The sequence below is a fragment of the Thunnus thynnus genome, chromosome 18 (assembly GCF_963924715.1).
Source record: "Thunnus thynnus chromosome 18, fThuThy2.1, whole genome shotgun sequence".
NCBI classification, from domain to species: domain Eukaryota; kingdom Metazoa; phylum Chordata; class Actinopteri; order Scombriformes; family Scombridae; genus Thunnus; species Thunnus thynnus.
Window position 1 is genome coordinate 15,502,407 of NC_089534.1, and position 27,802 is coordinate 15,530,208.

The window sequence follows — 27,802 nt, forward strand, 5'->3', positions numbered from 1 at the left end:
TACCTACACTCTTCACCCATGTTGCGGTAAACACTCTCTTCTGGCATTGCTGCTGAAATGTTAAAGCAGCTGGAGAAGCATGTGTGTGATTGGTGGGTGCTGTCCAGGTGAGGGTAATATAGCTGCTGCTCTGCCCTCCTCTGATGACACGTGGGTGATTAATCACGGTACGCTGCGCCTGCACTTGAGCTAAGTGCTGGGAACCTTATAGGGCTTGTTGGGGGTGATACCGGGAAGGACTGCAGGATGACCGACCTGCGCTGTCCATGGTGCTGAATCGCCCCTTCGGCGTCCCCTCAGTGTATCTGCGAGGGGACCGACGACACTGTGAGCGTCATCCTCTGTACGACCTGCTCATACCTGAGCGCTCCTGAACACTGGTGAACACTGGTGATCTCAAGAATGACGGGAATGTACAGTTTCAGCCACCAGATTTAGTCGGACGTTGTCTCAGTCTGCAGGGAGAGCATGGATGAAGGACTTGTGGAATTAAACCTTTAATGAAGAATCCGTTTCGGCTCGACAAAATGTTTCCCGAAGACATCATTTCTCACCCACTTCCACTGGTTATCTATCTACTGACCAGCTCGAGCCAATATTCAGCCCAGTAGTCGTTCAATGAGGAGCAGATTCGTTCATTCCTCAAACGAATTCCAACATGTTACACAAATGAACTGCAGTCATTTAGTTGTCCTTCAAGCATAGGAGATCTGCATTTTACTCTCAAGAGGAGCGACGATAATCCACCAAGACATGGCTCATCTGCTTGTTTTGGTCAACTCCGTGGTCCTGTTGCTTTTTGGCAGCGACATGTTCTTGGTAGGAGCAAGTAAGTAAGCCTCAAAGCGGACGAGTCAAATCAATTATTTGTGCACTTTCTAGCCTTATAAAATGCGCCATTGGCCGCTCTCAAAGTATTACAAAGCGTGAACAAGTCTCACTCAGTCTGACACGGCTTTTGCTATGTTTCAATTCGCACATTATAATAAGCTTAATTCTGCTCTTCAATCATACATTTCAAACAGTTAGACTGAAATATGATTTTTGGATGATCAGGACTCGCCTGTTTAACCAGATTTAGAATAGTGTGCAAGCATGTTTAGGTACATGAAACCAAGATTTGGTGTTTAATTATTTTCTAAAATTTCTTTTTTTACATTTACATGTGTAATTAAATCAAATTACCTAAATAACCTTGGCAGCTCTCATTGCCTTACAGTATGCATTTCATTAAAAAACCTGGCAATAAATTCCTGGTGAGAGGATCTGCCATATCCATCCTTTCCCCACTGTTCTGTGTCTACTCACTTGGCAAACACCTTCCCTCGATCTTGTTGGCTGAAGAAATAAGCTCCTTTCATCTTAAGTCATAGTCCTACTGAACAATGTGCCTTTACAAATGGATCACTGAGGGCCAAAATCTACAGGGTCATTCACTCCTCTGAATTAACACCAGTTGCAGAACCAATTTAGAATCGATAAAGTCACAGCAACACTTTTTCATTCTGCATATGACAGTGTGGGTTAGTTTCTGCATGAGTGAGATAACCTGTGTTTATACTGATTGTTGTTGTGGCTATACTCCCAAAATATATACTGTACAGTGTATTTGTATTCTTCCCATTCTAACCTTAGCTTCAGACTTACTGTTCAGTTATTTTTCCTGTCTCTGTGACAAAAATCCTCTCGTTCTGCCTGTGTGTGTGTGTGTGTGTGTGTGTGTGTGTGCATCTACAGTATCTCTGCCTCTTTATCTACCTGTCTACCTCTATCGCTTCCTCTCTCGCCTCTTGAGGAAACAGAGTCCAACATGTGATAGCGCCTTGAGAGAATCAGGTTGGCACTTCACTGTTTCTGTATGTGTGTGTAGTGTCTGTCTGAGACAAAATAAGTCAGAGGTTTTGTCATGTTCTGCTCTGACATGTGAGACGCGAGAGCATCTCTGATCTCGGTGGGGTTCCTGCATGGGGTTGTCAAGAGCAGGAAAAGCTACTATTAAAATAATAAACACGGCACTCATAAATATAAATGTGGCAGTTGCAATAAGCATCAAAGTAAATTGAAATAAAATATGGAATTCGTTACTGCCATCACTTGCTATGCATGCTATGAGACTGAGGGATTCACAGTGACATGTCATTCAGGGGAAGGTCTAAATTAATTGTAAGCCTCTTTGGTTCATGGTGAGGTTGCCCATAAAAATTTCAACAGTACAATGAAGCAGGAAGAGGAGGGCATTTTCAGTGAAGTCTCTCTGAGGCAGGCAGGGGAATAACTAGAATGTGCTCAAATGATTTAAGAGTGATACTAGCATCAGTGAAAACAGTAAATGCTTGTACACTTTATAGTCTGTTTTTCTTTCACCTATCTATCTATCTGGAATTTCTTCTTGAAGCTTTTCACTCATCCACTAGGTTCTGTCACCATATGTGATGATTTTATCAGAATGTCACTGAAAAAATCTCAGTATTTTCAGAGTACAATCCCTTCTCTCCAAATTGACAAGAAATTCTCATATTTACATTTACACTCTCGCAAAGCAAGCATGCTTGAAATGGCCATGGACGGCCAGGCTCATATTGCTCAAATTGGCAATCTGCTGCTCATAAACCTGGTGACACATTCTTGACAAATAGACGTTCTGTATTAGACCTGTATCTATCAGAGCGAGGCCAATGTTTACTCATGTTGTTATAATTTTATCTGCTGTCACATGGCAGACATTTTACAAATATACAGAGAACAATCAGACAATAGCTAATTATTTTTTGCATAAACAGCATTTTACTCAGTTGTAGATTGTAGTATGAGACAGTTGATCACACTTGTTAGTGTCTAGTTTAGGTGTTTGAAGAACAAACAAAGAAAAATAATGCTACAAGCTCTGTTTGTGTGCTCTTGCTTGCTCTAGCCTCTACCTTTTTGGGATGATGAAGCAATGTTAGCTCGCAGCTGAAAAGCCTGAGAGTTTGGCCAAAGATTACATTAACCTTAGACTGGCACCTGGTCCCATCTGGCCCCACTGCTATTTCACAGCCTCTGAGTCTGTGAGAAAGAAGACAGAGTGTACCTACAGAAAGGGACATTAAGTGTGCCTACTGAGGTTTTGAAATGTATAGGGGAAAGCATGGGACTTAGCCACGCCTTGCTGGCTTTATATCTATCTACTTTATACTTTTGTCCCCTTACTAGATAGATACCAGTGTACTATAGTATAGGATTTAACCCATGATCACAGAAAAGTCACTGCTCCCACGTGGCATCACATGTGAAACAAAGGCAGGATGTGAATGTCATCCGGTAATCAAGCACTAAGGGCAATCCAGTTCAGAGATGAAACAAGAAAATTATTTTCAAAGGTAGTATGGGGGCAGAGAGTGCTGCAGCCAAGATAAAAAACAGCATGATATTGCTTAAGAGGCCTACTAGCTGGCGATTAGTAACACCTTAGAGCAGCTGTGCGACAACCTCCTGCTGTGCAGAGAACATTTAGACTTCCCACAACTGACTTTAAAACGTATGCAGATCAAGCTGTTTGAAGATTGGCGGGGGAACACATCAAATATTCAAGTTATTGCCTGTATTCATAAGATGTCAATGAATGTATCATTTTACAAATGGGACTGAGACATTATGGTAATTACTAGAAAATGGTTACATCAAGCAGCCCTTCAAATGGTCACTCTCTTGGAGGTAATTGAGACTGAAATATGATCAATAATACAGGGACACAGTATCATCACCTTCGTAAACCACAGTGTTTTGGCTTTTAAGTGTATGAGGCAGCATGAATCACACACCTTTAGGAGTTTTATTGCATTGTTAGTGAACTGATCAATCACTTGGAACGTTTATGCCTGCTGAATAATGAGCTGAGCACTCATTCATGTCAGACTTGATATAGCCTGTAAAAGTAGGTAGTAGTTCTGTCTTCATATAGGCTGTTTACAGAGAAACAGAGCAACTCTCACATTAACACAAGTGAATGAACACGCTTTTAAAATATCATCTTATAATTTTCTATTCAATATTTTTTGAATGTGGTTTTAGAAATGCAATTTCTGTTCACAATGTTCAAAAAATTGCTTCATTGGCTATATGAGATGTCAAAACACAAATACTTTTGGTGAAATGCATCGATTGTCTTCCAGTGTAGACAGAGATTACAAAATAATCTACAAAGGATTTCTGATACTAACCGGAGAATTAGAAAAGGTCACTGACTGCTATCACACTTTCTAATAGAAATGCACTGATGTCTGCTTGGCATCCAGATATAGTATCCACTGACAAATAGTGATGAGAAATAACTGTTTTCAAACAATTTAAATTGGAACACCCTGGATGCAGAAGTGACAACTTTTTTTATTTGCTCATGAGCACCATCATTCAATAAAACACATCAGGTGCAAAAAGCAAACACAAAGAGGCACCGATATTATATCTTGACTTGGCTACGCATTTCAAACTTAATGCTTTTCTTCAGCTGGCATCAAACTAAATCCAAGAGTGGCTCCTGCAAATATTAAAATTGAGATCACATGTCAAACTGTGATCTTTGTAAATGTGACAGGTGAAGTAATCTCCTATTTTCAACTCACATCTAATTTTTCTATTTCTGCTTAAGGAATATGTCACGCTTATTCAAAAACTGTTCAAGCTCTCTTACACTTTTATTGTTGAATCATAAAAAACTTCTCCAACTGATCTCTTATCATATATAAGCAACTGATAACCAAGCTATGCATAAAGCAGGATGTACTGTACAGATGTGCTTCACAAACAAATATAGAGGACAAAATATAAGATGCCATGGCCGTACCTGTCTGTAACAAATTCAAACTGGGCTGCGTTCCATGTATCTTGTCAACCATTCAGAGATCCACCAGCACTTTCACTATCTCTGCGTGTTCCCTGGTTAGATGGAGAGTAGCTAACGTGCTAGACATGGGCTATAGGCTATGATTCATCCTGGCAGTGCGCCCACATCCCAAGGTCTTACCATTTGTTTGCACTGACACACGCCTCAGCTACTGTGACCTATTGCTGTTTGATTTCAGATCTTACATAACGCATTCTGTGGAGTGGGGCTTACTCAGGACATGTGGCCAATAACAAATACTGAAGTGTCCACAATGACACTTATTACTGCAGCAGGGAACGTCAAACAAACTAGAAAGGAACATTGGAAAGCAGATGTCAATAAAAATATTTGCATTAGTAATTTACAGAGCTATGCTGGTTATCTGTTGTCTGCTCATGAGCCTGTCCAATAAGACATAACAGTAGACAAATCAAGGCCATGTTATTTGTCATAATCTTCTAAAATAGTAAATATATCAGTTTTAGTTGGCTTCATCTCATTTGACTCTTTATGTTAGTCACCTTACCAATAGATTGTCATCACTACATTAGTGACGATTCATGGCCTGCTTCAAATGAACTGTCACTTGCTCCATCACCAGTAAATGACCTGCAGCCAATGCATCATGGTTATGACTGCGTTTTTGCTCATGCATGGATGTCTGCAACCCTCATTACCTAAAGGACAATGACTTTCATGAGAAATGAATATGTCCTGTCTTAGATAAATGTTGCACCTGATTCTCAACTGTGTGCACTGCAGGATACGTGCTGAAGACAATCAATGCTTGATGCTGCTTTCTAGCTTGCTTACAGCCAAATGCTAATGCCAGCGTGCAATCATACTCACAATAACAGGTATAATATTTACCATGATCACCATCTTAGTTTAGTATGCTAACATACTAACATTAGCTAGTTAGCACCAAACACAAAGTATAGCTGAGGCTGATGGAAATGTCAGTTTTTTGCAGGTATTTGGTCATAAACTAAAGCTGATGATGGCGCTTAAGTCAGGTGATCACCAAAGTTATTACAATTCGTCCCCCAGGGGACATAAAAGTATGTAGCTATCCAACCAATAGTTGTTGAGACATTTCAAAAGTCAAAAACCACAAATATGAAACACCTTGTGGCACAAGAGGAAAAGTTTGGGGACCAAAAGTCACCAAAGTCATAAGGATTCATCCTCTGGGCACCATAAGTATCTGTACCAAATTTAATAGCAATCCATTCAATAGCTGTTGAGATATTTCACTAAAAGTCTTAACTGTCAATCTGCTGGTGGCACTAAAGTCGGAGGATCACCAAAATCAACAGGATTAATCCTATGGAGACCATGATTGTCTGTACAAAATTTCACAGCAATCCATCCTCTAGTTGTTGCAATATTTCAGTCTGGATCAAAGTAGTGGATTAACCAACTGATTGACCAACATTACCATCTCTAGAGCCACTAGCACCACTAGTATTGCTAAAAAAAAATGTAATCCTGGTATGTCAAAGCCATATGCCACATCTGAGGAGGAATTTGTTAAGTATGTACATGAATGTCAACCAATTAGTGCCCCAGCATGTTGCAATTTAAGTTTAAATAATAAATTAAATTATATGATCATTACCATAATCATCAAATGTTCATTAAACAAAATTGGCAGTCGTTTAGACAAAGCCAAGGCACAAGGACACTGGAGCAATTACTGTAAATATATGTATGACTCGTTTCACATGGCTCTCCAAAGATCAAGGACAATTTGACTTGCCCCCTCTCTCAACCCATTGTACATCTATCTTAAAACATGTAGCACCTGCTTCCATAAAGAGCTTCTCCATATATGGACAAAATGAGACAGATGTAACCTCCTGACCTTTTGACCAAACCCACTTTTCTCCCTGTTCTTCCTACAGTTGGAACATTCATTACCTCTTATGCTCTCTATCACAGGCTAAGCCGTAGTCTGGCCTCTTGTTCAACTCAGTCGTTTGCCTCCACAAATCAATCTACGAGCATGTCATGAACCAGAGAAACTGACCTTGACCTCTGTGGTTCATAATGCCACAAGGGCTGAAACGGGGAGACTGATAGCCTTGTCTGACTTGAGGGTCTTGAGATCTGCCTCAATGTCACCTTTTGCACTGAACACAGAGGCCATCATTGATTGTCTCTGAGATAAAACAGACAGAAATGCAAGAAGCAAAAGAGAGAGCAAGGGAGAGAGAGTGAAAAAAAAGGGGAGACATTGGGAGATAAGAGGAGAGTGATGTTAGAGGGACTATAACCTGCAAATTAGTTGAAATACCTCCAGATTTCATTATTTTGTCTTTCATCTTTCTCTCTCCAGTAGACTTGGAAGAAATATTGTCCTTTTACAGCACATGCCTCTGGCTGTCATCACATGGCAACTGTATTACGTCTGTGCCCCATAATAAAAGAGTCAATAAAAGCTTTTAAAATACAAATTGACTGTACAACCTTCAATTAATACTTACTTTGTAGTGAACTGCTGCAGAAAGCTGTTCCTAGACATCGTACTACTGGTAATTAAAGAGCAGCTACTATACTGTAGTTGCAACTCCTTCATATTTACACTTTCTTAACTGTAGCGCTATTATGAGGTAAAGCTGCACAGTTTATTCATATTTATATTCGATTTCTATATGCTACCATCCCCAGAAGAAACTTTTCCTTTTTTCTCACATATTTGACTGTGCAAGACATTTCCACTCACTTGACCCACTCCATAGTGCATCAGTTACTTTCTGTAACAACACACAAAGTCCATTAGACCCACGGTAACAAGAAAAAGCCCTGAGGATGGCCTCCAGGTCCCTATCTGCCCAGCCAATCCCATCTTACCTATCCATCTGAGCTGAGCGATTGCTTGGAGACTGTAAAGCCGTACGGGCCTTCTATTAGATCTGTCACCCTCTGTTTCTCCAGCCTTTTGCTTCCTAGGCTTTTGTCCCACTTCGCAATCAGCGTGTCCAGTGGCAAATCATGATAGATGGCTGCAAAGTGACAGGGTGAAGACACGTAAGCCTGACCAAAGGAGGTGGACATGAAACGGACACCCTGGTTACTTTAAAAAGGCCAGTTTGTCAGGTTGACAGACAAGGTTGTTTGCAGGAATGGGGGACAAAAGTGATAAAATCATACATGTCTATAATTTACAGTGATTCTGTGGGTTCATAATAAAGCAGTTTATTCAAACAACGAGTATTTAAATGAGTTAAAAAATAACTGCACTGTTAACTGAATCTACTAATTTTTAAACCAACTGCTTGGTCAGAGGAGCTGATGCAGTAATGTGCCGTTATCCGCAGCTTCCCCTGAAAACACACATTACAAATGTTCCACTAAGCCTATAGAGCACTGAAATTGCCTCTGCAAATGGTTGAATGCATGACCTTTTGAAGTATGTCCTGTATGTATTTAATGTCCCTGGGAATACCAATCTAAGAGCTTCTTAAAGTGTGACTAGCACTAAGTCTAAGTAATCCAGTAGCAAAGGCAGAGGAAAGTAATTATAGTGACACTACTGTGTGATATGGCTGTTGAGACAGCAACCTAATGGTTTAATGGTCTGAGGACAGTGGATTTGAAAACAGTATAGTGGGAAAAAAAACAAAACTTCAAACCTCTCTGAAATCCATATCATGCAGGTGTTACAAAACTACAGAAAGGTATACACAGCTAGCCTTTAAAGGGGACATATATTATGCTTTTTGTGATTTTCTGCTATTTATATACCATTATAATGTGGGATGTCTATGTTAAATATGGTCAAAGTTCCATGACTTGAGGTGAACGTATGTAAAAATTCTCCCTGAAAGTCAAAAGCCCAGGCTTCAACCTGCTCTGAATGCTTCGTTTGTAGTGTTAACTCTTCTTCCTCCTTGTGATGACATTGGATTGTTTGCATATGACCAAACGGCTGTTCATCCCATAGTCTTTGTTGCTAAGGTCGTTGCTAATGCTGTTCCATGGGTTATTTGCGTTGTCCACTCACATATTTCAGATCGGATTTGGACTCGAACATGTTTATTTACATAGCCACCAGAAGTTGGCTGAGATGCAGCTTCCGGAAGCTGGCCAATCAGAAAAGAGTGGTCTCATCAGGAGGCTGCATAAAGGGGCAGTATAAGACAAATAAGGAGTTTTTGAAATTGTAAATCATGCAAAGATATTCTAGCAGAGCTCCAGGATGCAAATATATACCTGAAAATATGCATGAGGTATCCCTTTAAAAAATGTCACTTTCAGTTTTGTCCACTGCATGATCACACAAGATCCAACAGTTCACCATGATGACACACACAGCTTGGTGTCTGATAGTGCTGCTGTTTTTCCTGATTCCACTGGCTAAATTATCCAGAAACTGGACCATATGTACGTTGTAAGTAAAAATGGCCTATTTGCTTTCAATTCAACACCTGTGGTGAGTTCAGAGTGCCAACATAATGCTTGAAACTTTGCAGGTGCAGTGTGGACACAGATGGCATGGATAATTTAATATGCAGAAAAGCGAGTGGATTAACAAACCTCTCTGTTTCTGTTTCCTCTCCTCCAGACCGGCCGCCAGCTCCTGTCAATGTGTCTGTCATGAACCTGCGGGCTGACTCGGCAACTGTATCCTGGGAGGTTCCAGAGGGAGATATAATAATTGGCTTCTCCATCTCACAACAAGTAAGTCCTAAACTTCTAATGTAAATCATAGAGACCATAGAAGGTCATCACAACATCTAAAATAAAAAAAAAGAAAAGATAATTGCATTTGTTTTATTTTTGGCAATAGCCATTTGTGGTTTGGCATTTAGCCATCATCATGTCTTGTTGAAAATTTTTGGCGCGCCATCCAGCCAGGAAGAAGAAGTGCACCTGGAATCCTTTTCCTTACTGTGTCACAGTTCTTGACAGCCTGTCTACCACATTGGGGTTTACTAGCATACTGAGTAGCTAGTGGCACATATGCACAAGATCCTGGATGAATAAAGATGTGTTTTTGTCTGGATTAATATTCGTAGGAACCCCTTAAATCTTTGCTAAGCATGGAGAAAGGCTGACTAAATCTTGCCTTCAAGCCTGGAATCAGACTAAAACCTGGCACAGCTGATTCGTCAAGAGAAAACAAGGTTGCAGCGTGATTTCACATATGTAACTGCTAAACTGCATTTTTTAGGTTGAAAGGATTTCAGAGGCTTAAAATAGGAAAACCAATGAATGCTAACACTGAATGACGGAGTGTCATACGCTAATGCAATCATGTTTATGCTTTATGCAACCAAGACATTATGTAGTCATTTAACTTTGCTATTCACCCAGAGCAACTGATGGGCTGTATACAACACCCAAATGCCTCTCCTGGCTGTTCATGATGTTATGCAGCTGAAATTGAACATGTTTGGTAATTGCCTTGAGTATATATGGTGGTTTAATCATTATATTAACCATTGTTTACAGAGAGTAGCTGGATTTTTTTATCCGATCCCTCAGTCGAGCAGAGCCATAAAATACACATAAGAAGATATCTGGCTCGAAGCCACTCCAGTTGCAGATGGGCTAGAAAGCACACAAAGCAGAGAGCTCAGCATGCAAGCGGGAGGAATTATTCTCACAGCTTTGGGTCTTGATAACTCCAATAACATTCTGAAAGGTCAAAGACAAATCTGAGACTTTGAGAGCTTGTGTCTAAAAGTACTCAAATTCAAAATTCATCTGAATTTTGACTCCACAACTTTTCAATTTCCAGTCAAGACTCCATATGGTGAAAATGAAGTGCCAACTGTTAATATAATAAAGCACTCAGCATGTAGTTCTCCAGCACCTTGAACATTTTCTGGTTGGTCACCTCCGTCTCATATTGTCATGCCCCATAGAGAGGTACATTATTTTTATTTATTTTTTATGATTTTGGGGGGTGATACATCATTGAAAAGACTAAAGTAAAAAGAAAATTCATGAAATGAAGCAACAGGACTTTTTGCAGAAGAAAGAGCTTTGCAGAAGAGACACATTCACAGGGCTGTTATCCATGTGCGGCCACCTTGATCACCTCATTGCACACTGTATTGATTAGTGTATCTATTCAATGCCTCAATTCATTCTGTACCACTCTTCCAAACCCCAGAGGCAGGATGGACACATGCAGCGATTCATCCGGGAGGTCAACACCACCAGTCGATCCTGTGTTCTTTGGGATCTGGAGGAGGAGACGGACTACATCATCCAGGTCCAGTCGATTGGCCTCTATGGAGAGAGCCAAGCCAGCAAGAAGGTCCATTTTCGCACGCTCAAGAAGACAGACCGCTTCCCTTCCAACAGTTCTAATCAAGGTACAGTAAGCTGCTCTAAGACATGACAAAGGTCATTTGAAAGGTGACTATGTGGGTTCTGGTACAAAAACAAGAGATTTTCTTCCCTAAAGTATGTGATTGAAAGAGTAGAGGCTCCTAGTTACCTCCTTGCCAGAGAACACCATGCCTCCACAGCCATTCTAGCAGCTCTGTGGGGCTGTACTTAGGCAAAGCTGTGCTTTGAGCTAAATGCTAATGCTAGCATGCTCGCAATGACAACATACTAATGTTTAGTAGGGAACATGACCTGGTTCCTCATCTTATTTCAGTCTGTTAGCACTGTAACATTTGCTAATTAGCTCTAAACACACTTTACAGCTGAGGTTGATGGGAATATCATTAGTTTTGCAGGTATTCAAAAACTTAAGTATTGGGCAAATTGGAATTTTGACGTGATGATTGTGCTAAAGGAAAAGTTACCAAACTCAATAGGCTTTAACATCTAGGGACAATGAATGTCTGTACCAAATTTCACAGCAATCCATCCAACAGTTGAAATTTGTGGACCAAAGTGGTGGCCCAACAGACAGGAACGCCACCACTGTCATCCCTAGAGCCACACTTCTACATACACAGAAAATACACGAGACTGCACTGGGTGACATATTTTTCATAACAAAGACTATAGTCAGCATAGTTTATTTCCCAAAACAATTTAAAAAATTTGCTGTACCGCTGGTTTTGGATGATATCCCTTTATTAGCTGAACAGTGTGGTCAAGAAGGAGCTTAGCATGCTAAGTGACGTCTGGCTGAAATGGATTAGTCACTGGTGTTAAAAAATGCTGTTGTGGAGTTGTTACCCTGTGCAGTAGTGGGACTGTTATGTTTTTTAAATCATTTATGGCACAGCTTGGCACAAGCTATATCATGCTGTGGCTAAACAGTCAATACTTGATGGGATTTGTTAATATCAACAAAGATTTAACTGCCAGGCACTGTGTTAGTTCAGATGCTATCCTCAAATCAACAAGATGCTACAAAGTTTATCAAAATGTAGTATAATGATCAGGTCAATAGGATGTTGCAGCAGTTTTCTCACACGTTTTGTCTAACTCTGTTGCCTTGCTTTTAATTCTACACGGTCTGCCACAGGCCTTTTTCCCGAAGCACAGATGAGAGCAACCCATTACAGACACTTTTCCTGTTGTTGCTCTGAAGCCTCTTCTGGCTGTTGAACACTTTTAAGCACCCTGACATTGAAAATGAGGTACGGTAAAGGTTAGCGTCGACATAAGTGTAAGTAACTTGAAGCCTCCTCTCACAGCATCTCTCTAGGGGGTCTAACTGCCTCTCGCAGGTTTATTTTCTCCTAGACACCAATTCATTATTGACAGACTTTTCAAGCATGTCTGCTGGCAAGCTCCTCTGAATTTATGCAACTCTATATCACTCCGGGTGCCTAATCAGGATTCTGACACACACTCTAAAACACTTCAGATTCAGTGTCTGGGCTCGGCTCAGGGGCTGGAGGAAATATGAAGACCATGACAAATAGAGAATAGGTTCAGTAGCTCCCAATTTCTTGAAGCACAGATGAGGAAAGGGTGAGAAAAAGCTATTTGCTTTCTATTATAAGCAGCTGGGAAGATTCTACATTTCAGAAGAACCTCCTCTGCTAATCTGCTCTGTATTACTTTGGGGTAATATATTAACTCTTACAATAACATTTGCTTGCATTTGACATTGATCTAGAAACAGACCCAATACTTACTACAAAGTTCCCTCTGTTATTTTATGGTCTGGTCGAGGTTCTGAATATGAGAAGTGCTGATGCAAGTGAATTATAAATGCTTCTTTCAGCTGACTCAGGTTGGCTACCCTTTGTTAAGCTGGCAAGATTGGCCAAAGTGAAAAAGAAAGAAATAAATTCAAGCTCAAGTTCAAAAGAAGAGCCTCTGTGTTGCCCATTAACCTAAAACAGGCACTGACACTACATTCTTTTCCTGTTGCTCTACACTAAATACTCAGGAAATTATTTTTTTGTGCTTATTTATGACGTTGAAAGCAACAGACAAAGTCAAAAGCCAGCTAACAGTCAATATGTGAACAAAGTACTGAGCGTGAAAAGAGTTATGGCCGGTGAGATGGGTCTCACTACTTTTTCAAGACTCTTGGAAAAGATTCACTACGCAACATTAATCAGTATTTGTAGCCTTACCTCCCTCGTTCCCCCCAGAGTCATCCAACTGGGTCAGTAAAACAGCCCATTCAGTGGATGAACTTCATTTGTGTGAGTTTGTTTTGGTAAGCGTGGAAGCAATCAGTGTCAGCTCTCCATAAATCTAATACCAGCACTGCTGACTCCTCATGCCCCAGTTTGAAAGTCCCAGCCAATCATATGAAGTTTCTTTATGTACAGTAACTCATGTCAAGTGTATTGCTCAGTTTCTCTTTTTATGTTTGGCTTCTTATTTTGACATCGATATTGTCAACAATTTTTTTTTGTGGACTGAACAGAATGACACACATGACCTGGGAAAAATTCACAGCTAATACTCCTTTAATAAATAGCCTATTGCACTGTTATTTTATTTTTATCCCACTTTCTACTACAAAGACATACACAGTAACCTAATTAACTCTGTTGGTGTGACAGACAGAAAATTATGCCACGAGTGCAATCAGTAAAACAGAATAAGAAAGTAACATGCAGCCTGATGTAAACTACAACATCAACAGCATCCATTAGAAAGATTAGATGAATTAACTAATCATAACTTCCCTTCTAAATCTTGCGTTATGTTGCATCAGCTAGCATTTCCAGGAAGTTCACAGATTTGGGTAAGGCTGTCTGTTTAAAGAACTTGTGCCTCTTTCATGACATAAATTACTGGCATTACTAATTTACTTAATACATAATACATTACTTAATAATGTAAATTTGCTAATAAAGGCAAACAAATATGGATGCCTCATGTCACCTGCAGTCTGTCATTTAAGGCAATCAAACTCAAATTTAATGGCTATACTGTAGTTCTACGTTATCTGTGCACAGTATTAGTCCACACAAACCTACTTTGCAATCATGCAACCATCATCAGTCATCTGATGACGTCAACACTTGCACAAACATAGGAATCATTCAGATATCCACCATTCATCTCACATGACATGAACATAACATCAACATCTTCTTTTCTTTTACTTCAATGGCAGCCACTGAGGTAATAAAGCATGAATTAGCAACAATTGTCAACTTGTTGATATATTATGGTTATCATTTGTCTGAAGAGAAAGTGAATATTACCGATTGCACCTCTGAATAAAATTACAGTTGGTAACAGTACAGATAATTTGTCTTGCATGAACCTAATTCCACTGCTTGAACTGCAGAGCTGCAAAGTGACCTGTTTTCACCAACCATTCACTCACTTTTTAAGAACAGAATTAGGGCGTCTAGTTGTATGATGGTCCATAATTAGGTCATAATTTTTTTTCCAGGGTCAGCTTTGAATTTCCTTATTATATTATAATGAGTCCTTAAAAGACCCATAGGGTCATCTGATTATCATGATGGAGTAAGACAAGGTTACATCAAAAAGATAACAGACATTATGACCCTTTACTGGGCTCAAAAGCCATCAATGAGAGATTGGAGGCACTTAATTTTTCACTACACCATTAATTCCTACATCTGAAAATGAATTTCCATCATTTTCTGAAAATTACAGTTGAGTCAGTTGAGAGCAGTTGTTTTTACCCAATACGAAAGAATGTTTACAATGTTTCTACGAAAAGTAACAACATATATTATTCTTCATAAACCTTAAAGCACCTTACAGGAACATAATGTGACATGCTTTGTTCAGGTTGTTGCTGTTGACCATTGTGTCTCAAAAGGCCTTTTTAATCTAGCTGGCTCCAGCATCACAGAGCCATTTCAGAGATCCTTTGTCACAGCCAAGTGGCTCCTATTGAAAGCAAATTGATTTGCAGTATATACCCGACATCCAAAATAGCTAGAGCTATGATACCCACGAATCAATAATGCTTTTTTTCCCCCTCAGTGCAATTCTCTTTGATAATGCGATTACATATTAGTGCATATGCCACTGAATGTACGCCTGACCTAGCCGGAATCAGAATCCATCTATTTCATATAAAGCATTTTCTGGCAAGATATGGACCATATGTTGCAGGCAAATTTGAATTTAAATAGGCTACTGTGGACTTTTTTTCCTCAGGATCAATATTGCCATTTCAAAGTCTAATTCAATTTCATTAGTTCCATGGAAAGCTTTTAATCAGAGTATGTATTTACGTGCTTTGCCTGCCCTTCAAGAATGAGGTATGTTGTGCTGTGGTCAGAGGAGCAGGGCTTTCCGTGAACACTTAAAGTGAAGCTACTAGATGTCTGTGTATAAGTAAATCATTTTTGAAGATCTCAAAAAGAAATAATTTTACTGAATATAAGTTAAAAATTCCAGCCTAATACTTATTATAATGTAGGACATTCCCTTCTGCTGTAAAAGTGTGCAAATTAACATATTTGTTAGTATTAACAGTGAGGTTACAGTCAGTACAATAATTACCAAATATGGTATATAAATAATTCCTCAACAGAAGACATGAAACTGTTACCTGCTGCCACTAAGCTGTCACACTGTGACACGTACTGTATTTGAGCGAAAGCGACTATTTTCAAAGGATGAATTCCTTGAGCAGACAAACCTAACAAGGTAGGAGGTCCCCTTAGACACAATTACTGTGTGATACTTCAAAGAGATGCCAACTTATTTCTGCTGGGTCAGAAACTACACCTAGGCGCTCCATTAACAGCACTGAAACAAAGGTACGCTGCACACTGCTGACAAACATTGTCCCTGACAAATGTTCTTTTGAGTTTGACAGATCTGCTCTATAAATCACTTGTGCTGTGTTCTCCTTTGAGAAAAAAATCAGAAACCAAAAAGGAGAAATTTATATTTTAAAGTCTTTGATTTCATGATGGTACCCTTTAGTTTTACAGTATTTTGATGAAATACCGTTCCTTTATCCGCTTATGTAGCTGGAGTTATTATATACAGCAAATCAAATCTTGTATAAAGTGATAAGGTGGCATTCGATCAGGCAGAGCACACAGTCACACTGAGCCTGATAGTATCCTGCTACACAACACAAGAGCCACAGACTTTCCTGTTAAAGTCTCCTTCTTATCTAACTTACAAACACGAACAAACATCTTGTCCTGCACCTTAGCTTGTTGAACGAGCCACCAAACAAACATTCACTGAAGGAAAATTGCACCACTAATGTCAGTTAGCAGACTAGCTGCAGCACATTAAACAGGTATGTAAACATGTAAACATACCTGCAAATATCACTTTAGATCCGTTAGAATTTGGTTCAAAATCCCTGTTAGTGACACTGTCTGTCCAGCTACAGCAGTTCTGTATGGTACCATATAACACCTGCAGGACAAATGCCAAACAGCTCCTCAGTTGTGAGGATTTGCTGCTTTTCTTTGTCATATCTGATAGTACACTGAAAATGCGGTTTATTTGGACTGTTATTTGGACAAAACAAGCAATTTGAAGACTTCACCTTGGGCTTTAGGAAATAGTAAGTCCTTCCTAGATCTAACAACATGGAGAAAATAAAATTAATTAATAATGAAAATAATTTTTAGTTGCAGCAATACTGTTATATCAAAGATTATCTAGATTACTAGACAACTGTGAAGCAGGTAGGAAAATCTTAAAGCAATACATTTTGGTACTCTACTTTGGTATTTGGTCAACATGCTGTTAATAATGACAAAATGAGCACGATGGTGTCTAGAGAACTACCTAAATGCTTTTACATTAAGAATTTAATCCTAATAAAACCTAAAAAGCTCGATTGTTAAATCCCAAAGAGACACAATGTAAGAATAAATCAGATGATGCATCTTTGTGACACCAGTGCAGCACCCCTGGTGTGTCATTACATGGTTTCACGACACAGTTCACAGCCACAAACAACATCATGGGATTCGGAGTGAGCAGGAGGAAGGTCGACTGATTATCTCAACACAAACTCTTTGGTGTACCGGAAGAACCACAGTCCACTTGTACTCCTCTATCCTAGAATCACAGAGCATAGTTGAGTGTGGTGCAAATATGAAATATGTATGATATAGCAGCAGGACATGTTATTCAGGTCATTTGGAAATTCTGTTCACTCACTCCGTAGTATATAACCCTCCACTGCATCAAATATGCATGTACATACACAGTACAATACATACTATTTATCAGCATGCTATACAGTAAACCAAAGCACCTTTTCAAGTTAAATGGGATAATTAGATCAACTAGAAAACTGTAAACAAGAAAAAGAAGTTCAGCAGAAGAACTAGTTTATTATTGAATGGGTTGAGTTCAAATAGATAGAGGAGATGTGGGATTTAATAAAGCAGAGAACAACTCGCAGGACAGTAGCACCACTCATACTTAGCACTGACCTGAGTCCTGATCTGACATTTAAGTGTAATCTGCAGCCTGATATCAACTGTAGAACTCACTGTGCAATGGGAAAACACAGAAGATAGCAAAGATGAGTCTTAGATTAGGGTCTTAATGGATGGGTTCACATTTTTCTAAGTCTATCTTAATACAACTCCCACATGCCATATATAGTAGAAAGTGACTACACTGTAAGAGATGGGGGCAAAATCTGTAGTCCTCATTCCACGCAAAAATGCATACTTAAGTTTAGCTGAAGCTAATATTAGACCTTAGCAGTGCAAGTTGTTGATGCTTTTAGCTATAGGTACTGTATATTATGCAAAATAGTTGGTGCAAAGTTTAATTTACTCATAGCCAGATACATGTTCAACCCAGGTTGAAAAATATCTGAATTTTCATATATTTTAAGACATAGTATCCTCCACTGAATTACAACTGGTTTTTACATATTGATAAATTAGCATCCAGCATTGCCCTTTGATTTGTGGTCACTTCTTATTTCTACTGTGATACCCCTGTAGCTTCCCTCTCTTTACTCACATGCCCATACGAACACTACTACAAGGACTTCAAAATTGTAGGAGTACAGTAATTGCTATCATGTGAAGAGAGTCTGGCAGTCTGGGCCTGTTTCTTGACAACTTGATTCACTAAAAGAGCCAATTGGGAAGAGTGGTGTTCTGGAAGAGATCCATCCATCCGGGTTAAGAGATAGTTTGGAGAGTGGAAATAGGCCCATAGTCAATCCACTTAAAGGAGGATTAAAGCTACAAGATTGATATGTGGTAATGCCCATCACATTCACTGACTACTACAGTTTTTTTATAATGGCATAAAAGTCATGAGAGATAAACGGAGTGTCAGATTTTTGCCAAGCCTAACTGACTCGATGTGAGTTCTCCCATTATCAGGGAATTCAATAAATATAGTCCTGAAACCAATACCTCTGTCAAGGTTCAGTTTTTACTGAAATTATGTCACACACAACTCTATAGTAATATTTGTGATTTTGTTATATTGGAATGCATTTTATTGTCCAATGTAAATAATATTTAGTTTCTCCCATATAAAAAAAAATGAAGGGACAAATATTTTAGTACATAGTATTCAGTTTTTTAATGTTTAAGTAGTCCGTAGGCCCACTGACTATAACTGTCCTGTCTCTCTTTTCTTCTAGATGACCCCACTGTGCAGGGCCTGGACAAGTCACGGCATCTACAAACAGGAGAGATGATCATAATTGTGGTGGTCTTGGTCATGTGGGCAGGTAGGTTTGTAAACTGCGTGTTATTCTTTCTTTTTTTAAAAAAAAAAAAATCAGTCAATACAGAACAAATTAAGGACCAAAGAAAAACACTTTAGGTACCACAAAGTGCAAAAAAAAATGAACAGATGTAGTATATAGAATAATAGTTCACTGGTTGCCACAAGGTGAAAACTTCCAGCACATTACCTGTCTTACAGCCACAACTTATAGTTTTTACAGTTTGTTTTTTGTAAGTATTTAACAAACAAGATATATAAGCTGTTATTAAGAGAGCTTTAGAGATGCTGGTAGATGGACTTTTATCTTTGGGCAGAGCCAGGATAGCTGTTTCCCTTTGCTTTCAGTTTTTTATTGATGCTAAGATAATCTAGCTTTATATTTAACAAACAAACATAAGAGTGGTATCGATCTTCTCATCAAACTCTCAGTGAGAAAGAAAAAATGTGTATTTCCCAAAATATCAAACTATTCCTTTAACAACACTAGAGGTGAAACATATACAAGTCATTTTTATTCAGTTGCTTAATACTGATATTTACTAATGGGGATGCTTTTTTCACTTTTTTTTAACAGCCCAATTGTAAATCCAATAAGGTCTAGTATCTATAAATTCAATCCAAAGCATCATATGTTATTGAGTAGTTATTGTCAATAGTGAAATGACATTAAAATCCTGCTCAGTAAGCTAATAGATAATGGGGCATTTCAAACATGTTAGCATTTATAATCAGCCTCAGTGAGGACTAATGGTGCACGTCACTAAAAAAAGGCTTCACACTGTATATTATCTTGTAGCGCCATCAATACATTGACACAAATCAATAAGCCACTAATCAATGAACAGTCATCCAGCAGACAAGTCCCAAACTCTGCGTAACTCAATAGATCAGAGAACTGTGAACATCCTGTCCCTTTTTGTTTTTTTGTTCTTTTTGCCACAGCAAACACTGCACTTTTCTGAGCATTCTCTACATCTACTGTAAGCTCTTCATCATCCAAGTATGACATTCTACTCCTCTGAGGAAGTGTGCTGATTAATGAAGTGTTGAGGCACAATGAGAAGTGGTATATCTGACAGGCTGGCAGGAGCAGGATTTCCCATCCCTGAGCAACAGAGTGAGATGTTAAATAATACTAATGAGAGGAACTAAAGTAACACGGAGGCTGTGAAGAGTAGGAGTGAAAGAATGAAATCACCTCATGTTGGGTGTTTATATTGGACTGCTCGTTTGCAGCCAATGCAGTTTAAAGTCAGATTTACTTTATTCCCTGCATTTTGTAAGGCATCAGGCACCTTCGAAATTCACAATCTGCAAAACATACTATGTTGATTTCTGTATAATTAATTAGTTTCTTTCATGTTTTCTGTTTTTAATCTAATCATAATCTTTTATCCTTTACCTCTGTTACTTTCAGCTGCATGGACTAGTTCTGAAAACATGAATTGAATAATGAAGTAATTAGGTAATAGCTTCTATGTGCATGCAGTCTAATGTACAATATTGCATAATGTTTCTGTGCGGTAGTGGCTTTGGTTAAAAAAAAAAGAAGAAATGTAGTCGAGACCTTTAAAAAAAAAAAAAATCACCACACTTGCAGAAAAGTTTTTGCTGATATGACATGTCACTTTATTTTGTATGCATTAAAACAACATTGCAAGTAACTGTAATGTCAAGCATTTAAATGCAGACAAATCACCTCTCTCACTACACAAATGCTACAATAATCTAACAAGCCAGTGAAAATGTGGAACTGGCCACCATCAGCATCTCTCTGCAAGGCGATGACACTTAGCTGCACTGTTGCAGTTGATTTACATGATGCATGAATAATCATTAGTTAATTAGATGAATTACGTTTAGCTTCTTAGTGGTTCGTGCAGCTCCCTACAGTAGCTCCCATCACCGGTATCAGTTTCTGAATATTTAATGATAAATTCATAACCTCAGTGAATCAAGGAAGTTAATGTGAGCATACAGTACTTATCCAAACTGGAGGCAGAACTGCATCTGGAAGATTGCAAAATGCAACAAAGCGAACTCCATGGAGAATTACTGTCTTCCAGGCTTTCAGATAAAGACACCGTCATCACACTCCCTTGGGAGCAGAATTCCATTATCCACATGGCCTTTCAACGTGCTCAGTTAGAGGAAGTGGTGACATGTCTGTGAGTGACAGTTGCCACCTCATGACTGAATTTGTATCCTCCTTTGTGTGTGTGTGTGTGTGTGTGTGTGTTGCATATGTGCCCGCATCTCACCTCCTGGCAGCTGTTATTGCCCTGTTCTGCCGGCAGTATGACATCATCAAGGACAACGACTCCAGCAACAACAAGGAGAAGGCCAAGCCGTCGTCGGAGAGGAGCACACCGGAGCATCACAGTGGAGGACTGCTAAGGAGCAAGGTAAGCACAATACCTCTCAATGCAATAGCACAATCAGTTCAGGATTTTTTTTGTCTGAATTGATTTGTTGTGAAGTCTTAAAAACATACACAACATTCTCATCCACGTATGTCTGATATAACACTCTAGTGATCCATGGTAACCAGACAAACTGTCCTCTTTCATGCTGGTGTACTGTATTGTGCACACAAGCAGAGTCTCCATGTACAGACATCTATTGGATGAATTGTTTGGTTGCTGTAAGTAGTTAAGTAGTGCATGCAAGTTCCTGGCACACACAGACCTATAAGACACCAAAAATACTGTTGCAGAGGTGAAACTTTGTCGGAGAAGAACATAACTTTTCAAATATAACATGGCATTGCAAACAAAGAACTTTATCTCCTTTCTTTGTTTCAAGCTCTATAAAATAATGTCTGCCACAAAAATGTTCCCTTCCTAAAACACAACTCAAGTTTTTTATCATCATCCAACCAGAATAACTCAGAGATTTTACTAAAAGGTGTAGCCCTAAAATAGTCATATCATGGGCAATAAAACATGAAAACAATGAAAAAAGCCTTTGCTGGTACCTGAATGTAATTGGGATCTTTAACGTTTGGTTAAACTCTGCTACACAGAAGGCTCTATACAATAGTTGTTTTTTATGAGACAATATGTTCGTAATGTAAGTCTGTATCAAACATCAACAGACAAATCTTTCCTTATATAGACTGAAAGGAACTATAAAATAAATATTTCATCTCATTAATCTAGGGATGGCTGTGCAACAATGTCCCAGTTAAAGATCTTTCTATTGAGCTGCTCTTAATCCATACTGACAAGTCTGTAAATATGTCGGAAGATGTGTACTGTGATCTTGTTTTCTTTTTGTTCTGTGTTACACAGTTTTTAATGCACCTTGCAACAGAAACAATTCCCTCTATTGAAGATTAATGTTAATGTAATATTATCTATGTGCTCAGCCAACTCATGCTGCCATGATGTGCCCACCTCTACAGCACTTCACAACCTCAAACTTGGTTATGCAGCATATTAACCTCATTATTGTAGTTTTGTAGAATACAGGGACATCTGGCTCTGCTGCGAAAAACAAAAAGCTCTGATATGCCATGATTAATGATGTATTTATCGCGAAATGATGCTCGATCGATGACTAAAATATTGCCCAGTCATGGTATATCTAATGCCTGGCTACAGATGGGATAAACTTAGAATCATCTCTCAGTGTTTTCCTCTTTTATCCATTCTCATAACTGCCCCCATGATTAAATACAAGACATAAATTGACATTTATTTGTTTAGCAAATTAAATTTGCATACAGAGACAAAAAAAAAGAATGCTTTTTCTAAACTTTTCATAAAATGTTATCCGCAGCAACAAGAGATCTTACTCTGTAACATGAGCTGAATATCAATGAAATCTTTCGTATATTTTGGCTAAAATCTGTAAATGCATAGTCCTTTCTGGTAAAGATCTAGATGATGAAATTTGAGTTTAATGCTTGAATGAAATAACCACAAAGCTTTTAGATCAAGCTTGACCTTCATACAGTATACTGTATGGCAAATCATTTTTTATCCTTTTCAGAGAAGAATACTTGTATTTACTGCTGCAAAACACAAGTCTAAAATCAGACCTTACCTTTTTCCACTGGGAGAAAAAAAAATGCATCTTGCATCCAATAGAGCACATAATAGAAATGGTATCTCTCCTACACCTGTAATCACAGGAATCTCCAAGGAGCCATCCTTTACATAGAGGAATGTGGCTGCTGCATGTTCTATAATAATGCAGAGTTTGGTTTTACATTTAACTCAAAGCCTGAGGATGAGTCAGTGAAAGAATCTAGAAACAAGGTGCTGGTGGAGCTTTGAGTGTGTAAGAAATGCCTTTAAAAAGTTAGAGATAGCACTGGAAAGATATACGCAGTCACCGCTCAGTAATGAGGCCACGACCAATCGATAATCGAGGTCATTTGCCTTGTGAGTGTTTGACCTCTGGCTAGGATTTAATGTAGCAAATATTGAGTTCTCTTATTTAAATTAGCTGAGGGGGGGTAATCGTTGCAGGATTGTTCATTGTGGTGTCTTATCTCTCTTTCCAGTCCTCATTAGGTGGTTGGATGTTGATGTAAGGTTTCTGTCAGACAAGTTCTGATGAGGACTTGAGAAACTCTGTTAAATATCTGCCAATTAACTTACTTGGTTCAATTTCGAGTGAGCAAAAAAGAATCCTTAAGCTGTTTATTGACAGATTGGTTGCATATTTACCAATGACTGAAGCAGACTCGGTATATGGAAACAGATCAGGACCACAAAAATGAAATGAAAAGCTAAAATTTAATGTTAAACTATTGATCTTGAATAACTGAAAAATAAATACAGATAAATAATAGATATAGATATAGATAATAAAAGCTTGAAAAGTATCTTAATTGAATTCTACTGTTTATTTGACACATTTCTGACTATCCTTTTAATAAATTATAAGTATTCATTTTAAATTCTCCTAATTTCATATACAAGTACTGCAACTATCCAGCCATATTTAAACATTTTTGCAACATTTACAGTGGAAATAAATTATCGCTGTAGTCATATCAGTAACTGTCACAGTAATAGTGTAATTATCTTCTATGACCAAAGTATTCCTTAATTGTAGAGGGAAAAGTAATATAATGATTTTTATTTTTCTTGTCTGTCGCAGTTTCATCCTTCTGTGCCATCAATCAACATCATTGAAGTCTGAGAAGAAGGAAGCCAAAGTTAGATGTCTCTCCCTCCTCTACCGTCAATGTATTTTTAATCTTTCTCACTGATGAGAAAATACAGCTGAAAACAATGTAATGTTTCTGTTGGGCTTCATCAGTGATGAAGGCTGGCCAGGGCTGTCTTGCAGAAGACACACATGCATGCACACAGTATTTGTAGGAAAACTCAACACTGAACTACAGATACAGACTCCAGAACCCATCCACACAACCCGACACACAGACACATACCGTAGAGTAGCTAGCAGAACCCTACTCCTGCAGGTTGATAGTACATACAGTAAGTAAATGTTAACCCCTGGTGCAGTTAACATTGATGTCTTTGCCAGGTGCTTGATATGTTATTGCAATACAAGACACACAAAACGACTTATCATCTCTGGGAGGCCTGTCTCATGACTTTAAATATACAGTGTATTTTTTAATATTGGCATGTGCAATTAGATACCGCGTTCATCTGTTATAGACAATTCAGCTATAAATTGATCAACATTTTCTCATTGCAAATAGTGTTAATACACTGCCTGATCACAAATGTATATTATCTGACTGCTGTGGGCAGATTGTTAATGCAGACAAACAGCAAATACATGTATCTAAAATTCATTTTTTTTTCTTATTTTCTCCTAATTACTCAAATTAAAATTCCATTTTCTGGATAACATTGTATTTTTGCATATTTCATACATTAGAAAACATGCCTGTACATATTTCATGCATTTACTAAATGAACTTGCATGCAGGTCATTTGCCTGTAGAATAGCATTTGATGTGCATTCTAAGTTAGATGCCAAAAATGGAGAAATAAACATGATTGCTGTACTGTGAAGCTATTGTTTTGATTCTTCTACCGTGTTTTACACTATCTTTTATCATCCAGTGTGTTTCATTTTAGATCTTGTACATTTCCTGACAATTGTATTACCTAAAAGTGTAAAATAAACTTTCTTTTGAATGTCCCATTATTGAGTTGCAATTAATAATGAAGTTATACTCTGACTGAAATGCATAAATCACTTCCACTGTGCACAAAATGCTCATCGAGTGTCACCAAGGTGCATTCTGTGCATTACTGTAAATGCTGGCTGAGACTTACAGTAGAAAACTGCACCTCATGCACAAAATGCTTGCCAAGTCTCATCACAAAAGTGCATTTAACGCAGGAAATAATTTGTGTTGCAAATCAGTTTGGTAATGATATAGTACTAAAAAATATCCAAAAACCTCTAGATACAAAATGCATACAGTGCAAGTGACACATTGACTCCTGATGTGTATTTTGTGCACATTATATTACTGCAAAAATGGTTGCATTTCTGATTGCTTTTCTGCAATGTCTGCAGAATGCAGCAACAAATAGACAACGTCAACCTTTAATATTTAACTTTGGACCCACTTCTTGTTGACGCTGAGTTTCCTGTTTTACACTTCTCTTTAAAAGCAAAAAAAAAAAAAACAGTTTATATTATGGTACAAGATGCCTGAGTTCAAGTACATAGTCTCAAATCTACAAACAATGTTGTTTTCTGACTCTTAGGTCTGAGTCCAGAGGCTCTTAATACGACTGGGATTGTGATGTGATGTAGGAGATAACAGGCAGGGATTTTGAGGAGATAAACTCACGTCTTGTTGAAGCTCTTCAATTTCAAGACCTCGTCCTCAAGTCAGCTCAAGTAGTGGCTGTCTTGATGCTGTTAGTGATATGGTCCTGCTATTTGACCAGAAGAAGGATCAGGAAAGAAATCACACAACCAGTGCTAAGGGTATTTTTTACACAGTTCATAATCACAAATATATTATACTACCTGTTTACTTTTTTTCAGTACTTAATCTTCTATTAAAATGGTACAATTTGTCATTATTAAATCTAAAAATAGCTCTTAAATTTATAAACTGCAGTTATCTTAACACCAACTGCTTCATTCATCCATGATATGCCAGAGATTGTGAGACAAGGCTATGAGCTCTACAGAGCAAATTCAATAAGTCATTTTACCTGGCCTTTAAACTAGATTGTTCCTAATCAAAAATGTAATTACACAGAAGTAGCTAAGGTTACAGCTCATCTTAAAATAGAAAGTGATTACAGCGTCCCAGGGATTAATAGGTAATGTTGTACTCCCTCCCCTTTTTCTCCTAACTCTGTGCTGCAGAGCTGCAGACTACTTCCATTAGTTGTTCAGATGATTTATAGGCTGTTGTTGGCTAAGATAAGCTGGTTAGATGTTAGATGTGATTCAGAGACCTAGTGTATACATACTGCACAATATCTATAAATATGATAAGATTGATTTTTAAAAGGGTTCGCATAAAAGTCTATTTCATTATTTGACCCATGTTTCCATGTGTATCGATAAAAACATCATTATTTAGTGACCTCCTTATCCTTTTTCTATTGTCTGTTTATATTTTTGCAGTACTGGAACAAGTTCAACCTTATATATTTTGACCTTTATTAAAGAACAAGTTATTTCTGTTTTAAAATAGATTCTTTTATTGCTGAATTACACTTTTACACTTCAAATCACACACATAGCAGAACCTGTGGTTTGATGGCATGCTGTAAATAACCTGCACAGTCATACCTGTAACCACAGTGGGAGATACAATGGGAGTACTTGCAGGTTATTGCCCTCCATATGCCGTTTTCACAGCTGAATTACTCCACAAGCTCAACAGACTCAACAGATTTCCAATATCAAACAGTACAACCATTACTAACACAATAATAAGCCATTCGGGCAGTGTGGAGCACCTTATCAGTAGCTAATTAGCCATTTCAAAATCCTGTTAAATAGCCAATCAGCAATTAATTATACACTTATGAATACTACATAAGCTGTTCATTCAAAGATCCCAGGACACCATGGACAAATTAGACTTCGGTAATGAACACATTGCCCCAAAGTTAAACTAGAATTCCCGAAATAGTATCTAGTGAATTATAAACTCTATATTTTGCACTTCATGAATAGCATAGGAGGAAAGGGAAAGTGAAAATCTTCCAACTTTGTTTTTCCACCTTATCTGACCTAAATCTAATGTCTAGGTCCAGAGGTGGGTTGTGCTCATAGCGTCATCCTGTCCATTATTCTTAGTGTTATTCTTATTATTCTATCATTTATCAGTGCTTCACAGACACATTTTTAAAATTCCACTTCAGTTTTTCCCCACAATAGGATTTAACTGGTTGCTCTAGACTCTGCCGATATGACACTCAAGTAGCCTGTTTGCAGCGAGCTCAGATCCGTCATAGATCAGCAAAGAGAGCAGAGAAAAGGTGAAGTGGAAAGAAGTAGACATGTTCTTGTCATTGACTCACATCTCCAGGCGGTGTATTGATCAAAACACAAGTCGATATCAACAGCATTTTAAAACATTAAATTGCTGTCACCACACCGATATAATACATCAGCACATACTGCAGAAGCAGCATACAAGCAGCAGCCATGCTGCAGCTGTTGATGCAGCACTAGTAGCTCTCTCCAGTGAGCTCCATGAAAATATCAAAGTGCAGTTTTTACACACAGCTCTTCTTAGGTGCTCACTGCAGGCTGATCTCCCTCCCAAGGACAAATCTCCACAAAGTCTTTGTTTACCCACAGTCAAATGTTTCTGATAAAAGACACGGTCACATTGAACTTTCTGGACAGTCGAGCGCTACAGGCACAGAAACCAAACTTTCAAGG

General features: G+C 38.4%; 1 protein-coding gene across 1 annotated transcript; it reads left to right on the forward strand.

Moving 5' to 3' along the window:
- Positions 1-25,075, forward strand: fndc4a (fibronectin type III domain containing 4a). Its single transcript, XM_067573017.1, has 6 exons — positions 1-829; positions 9,435-9,550; positions 10,992-11,196; positions 18,846-18,935; positions 21,206-21,339; positions 24,050-25,075. Exons 1-6 carry the CDS (start codon positions 754-756, stop codon positions 24,089-24,091), a joined length of 663 nt encoding a protein of 220 aa, XP_067429118.1. The 5' UTR covers positions 1-753; the 3' UTR covers positions 24,092-25,075.
- Positions 25,076-27,802: the final 2,727 nt, after the last annotated feature.

Bases quoted from the DNA above. Each gene is read 5' to 3' on its own strand.
- fndc4a (XM_067573017.1), top strand. From the start codon at position 754: ATGGCTCATCTGCTTGTTTTGGTCAACTCCGTGGTCCTGTTGCTTTTT. The intron at 830-9,434 runs GTAAGTAAGCCT...CCTCTCCTCCAG, and splicing joins CATGTTCTTGGTAGGAGCAA to ACCGGCCGCCAGCTCCTGTC. The intron at 18,936-21,205 runs GTAGGTTTGTAA...ACCTCCTGGCAG, and splicing joins GGTCTTGGTCATGTGGGCAG to CTGTTATTGCCCTGTTCTGC.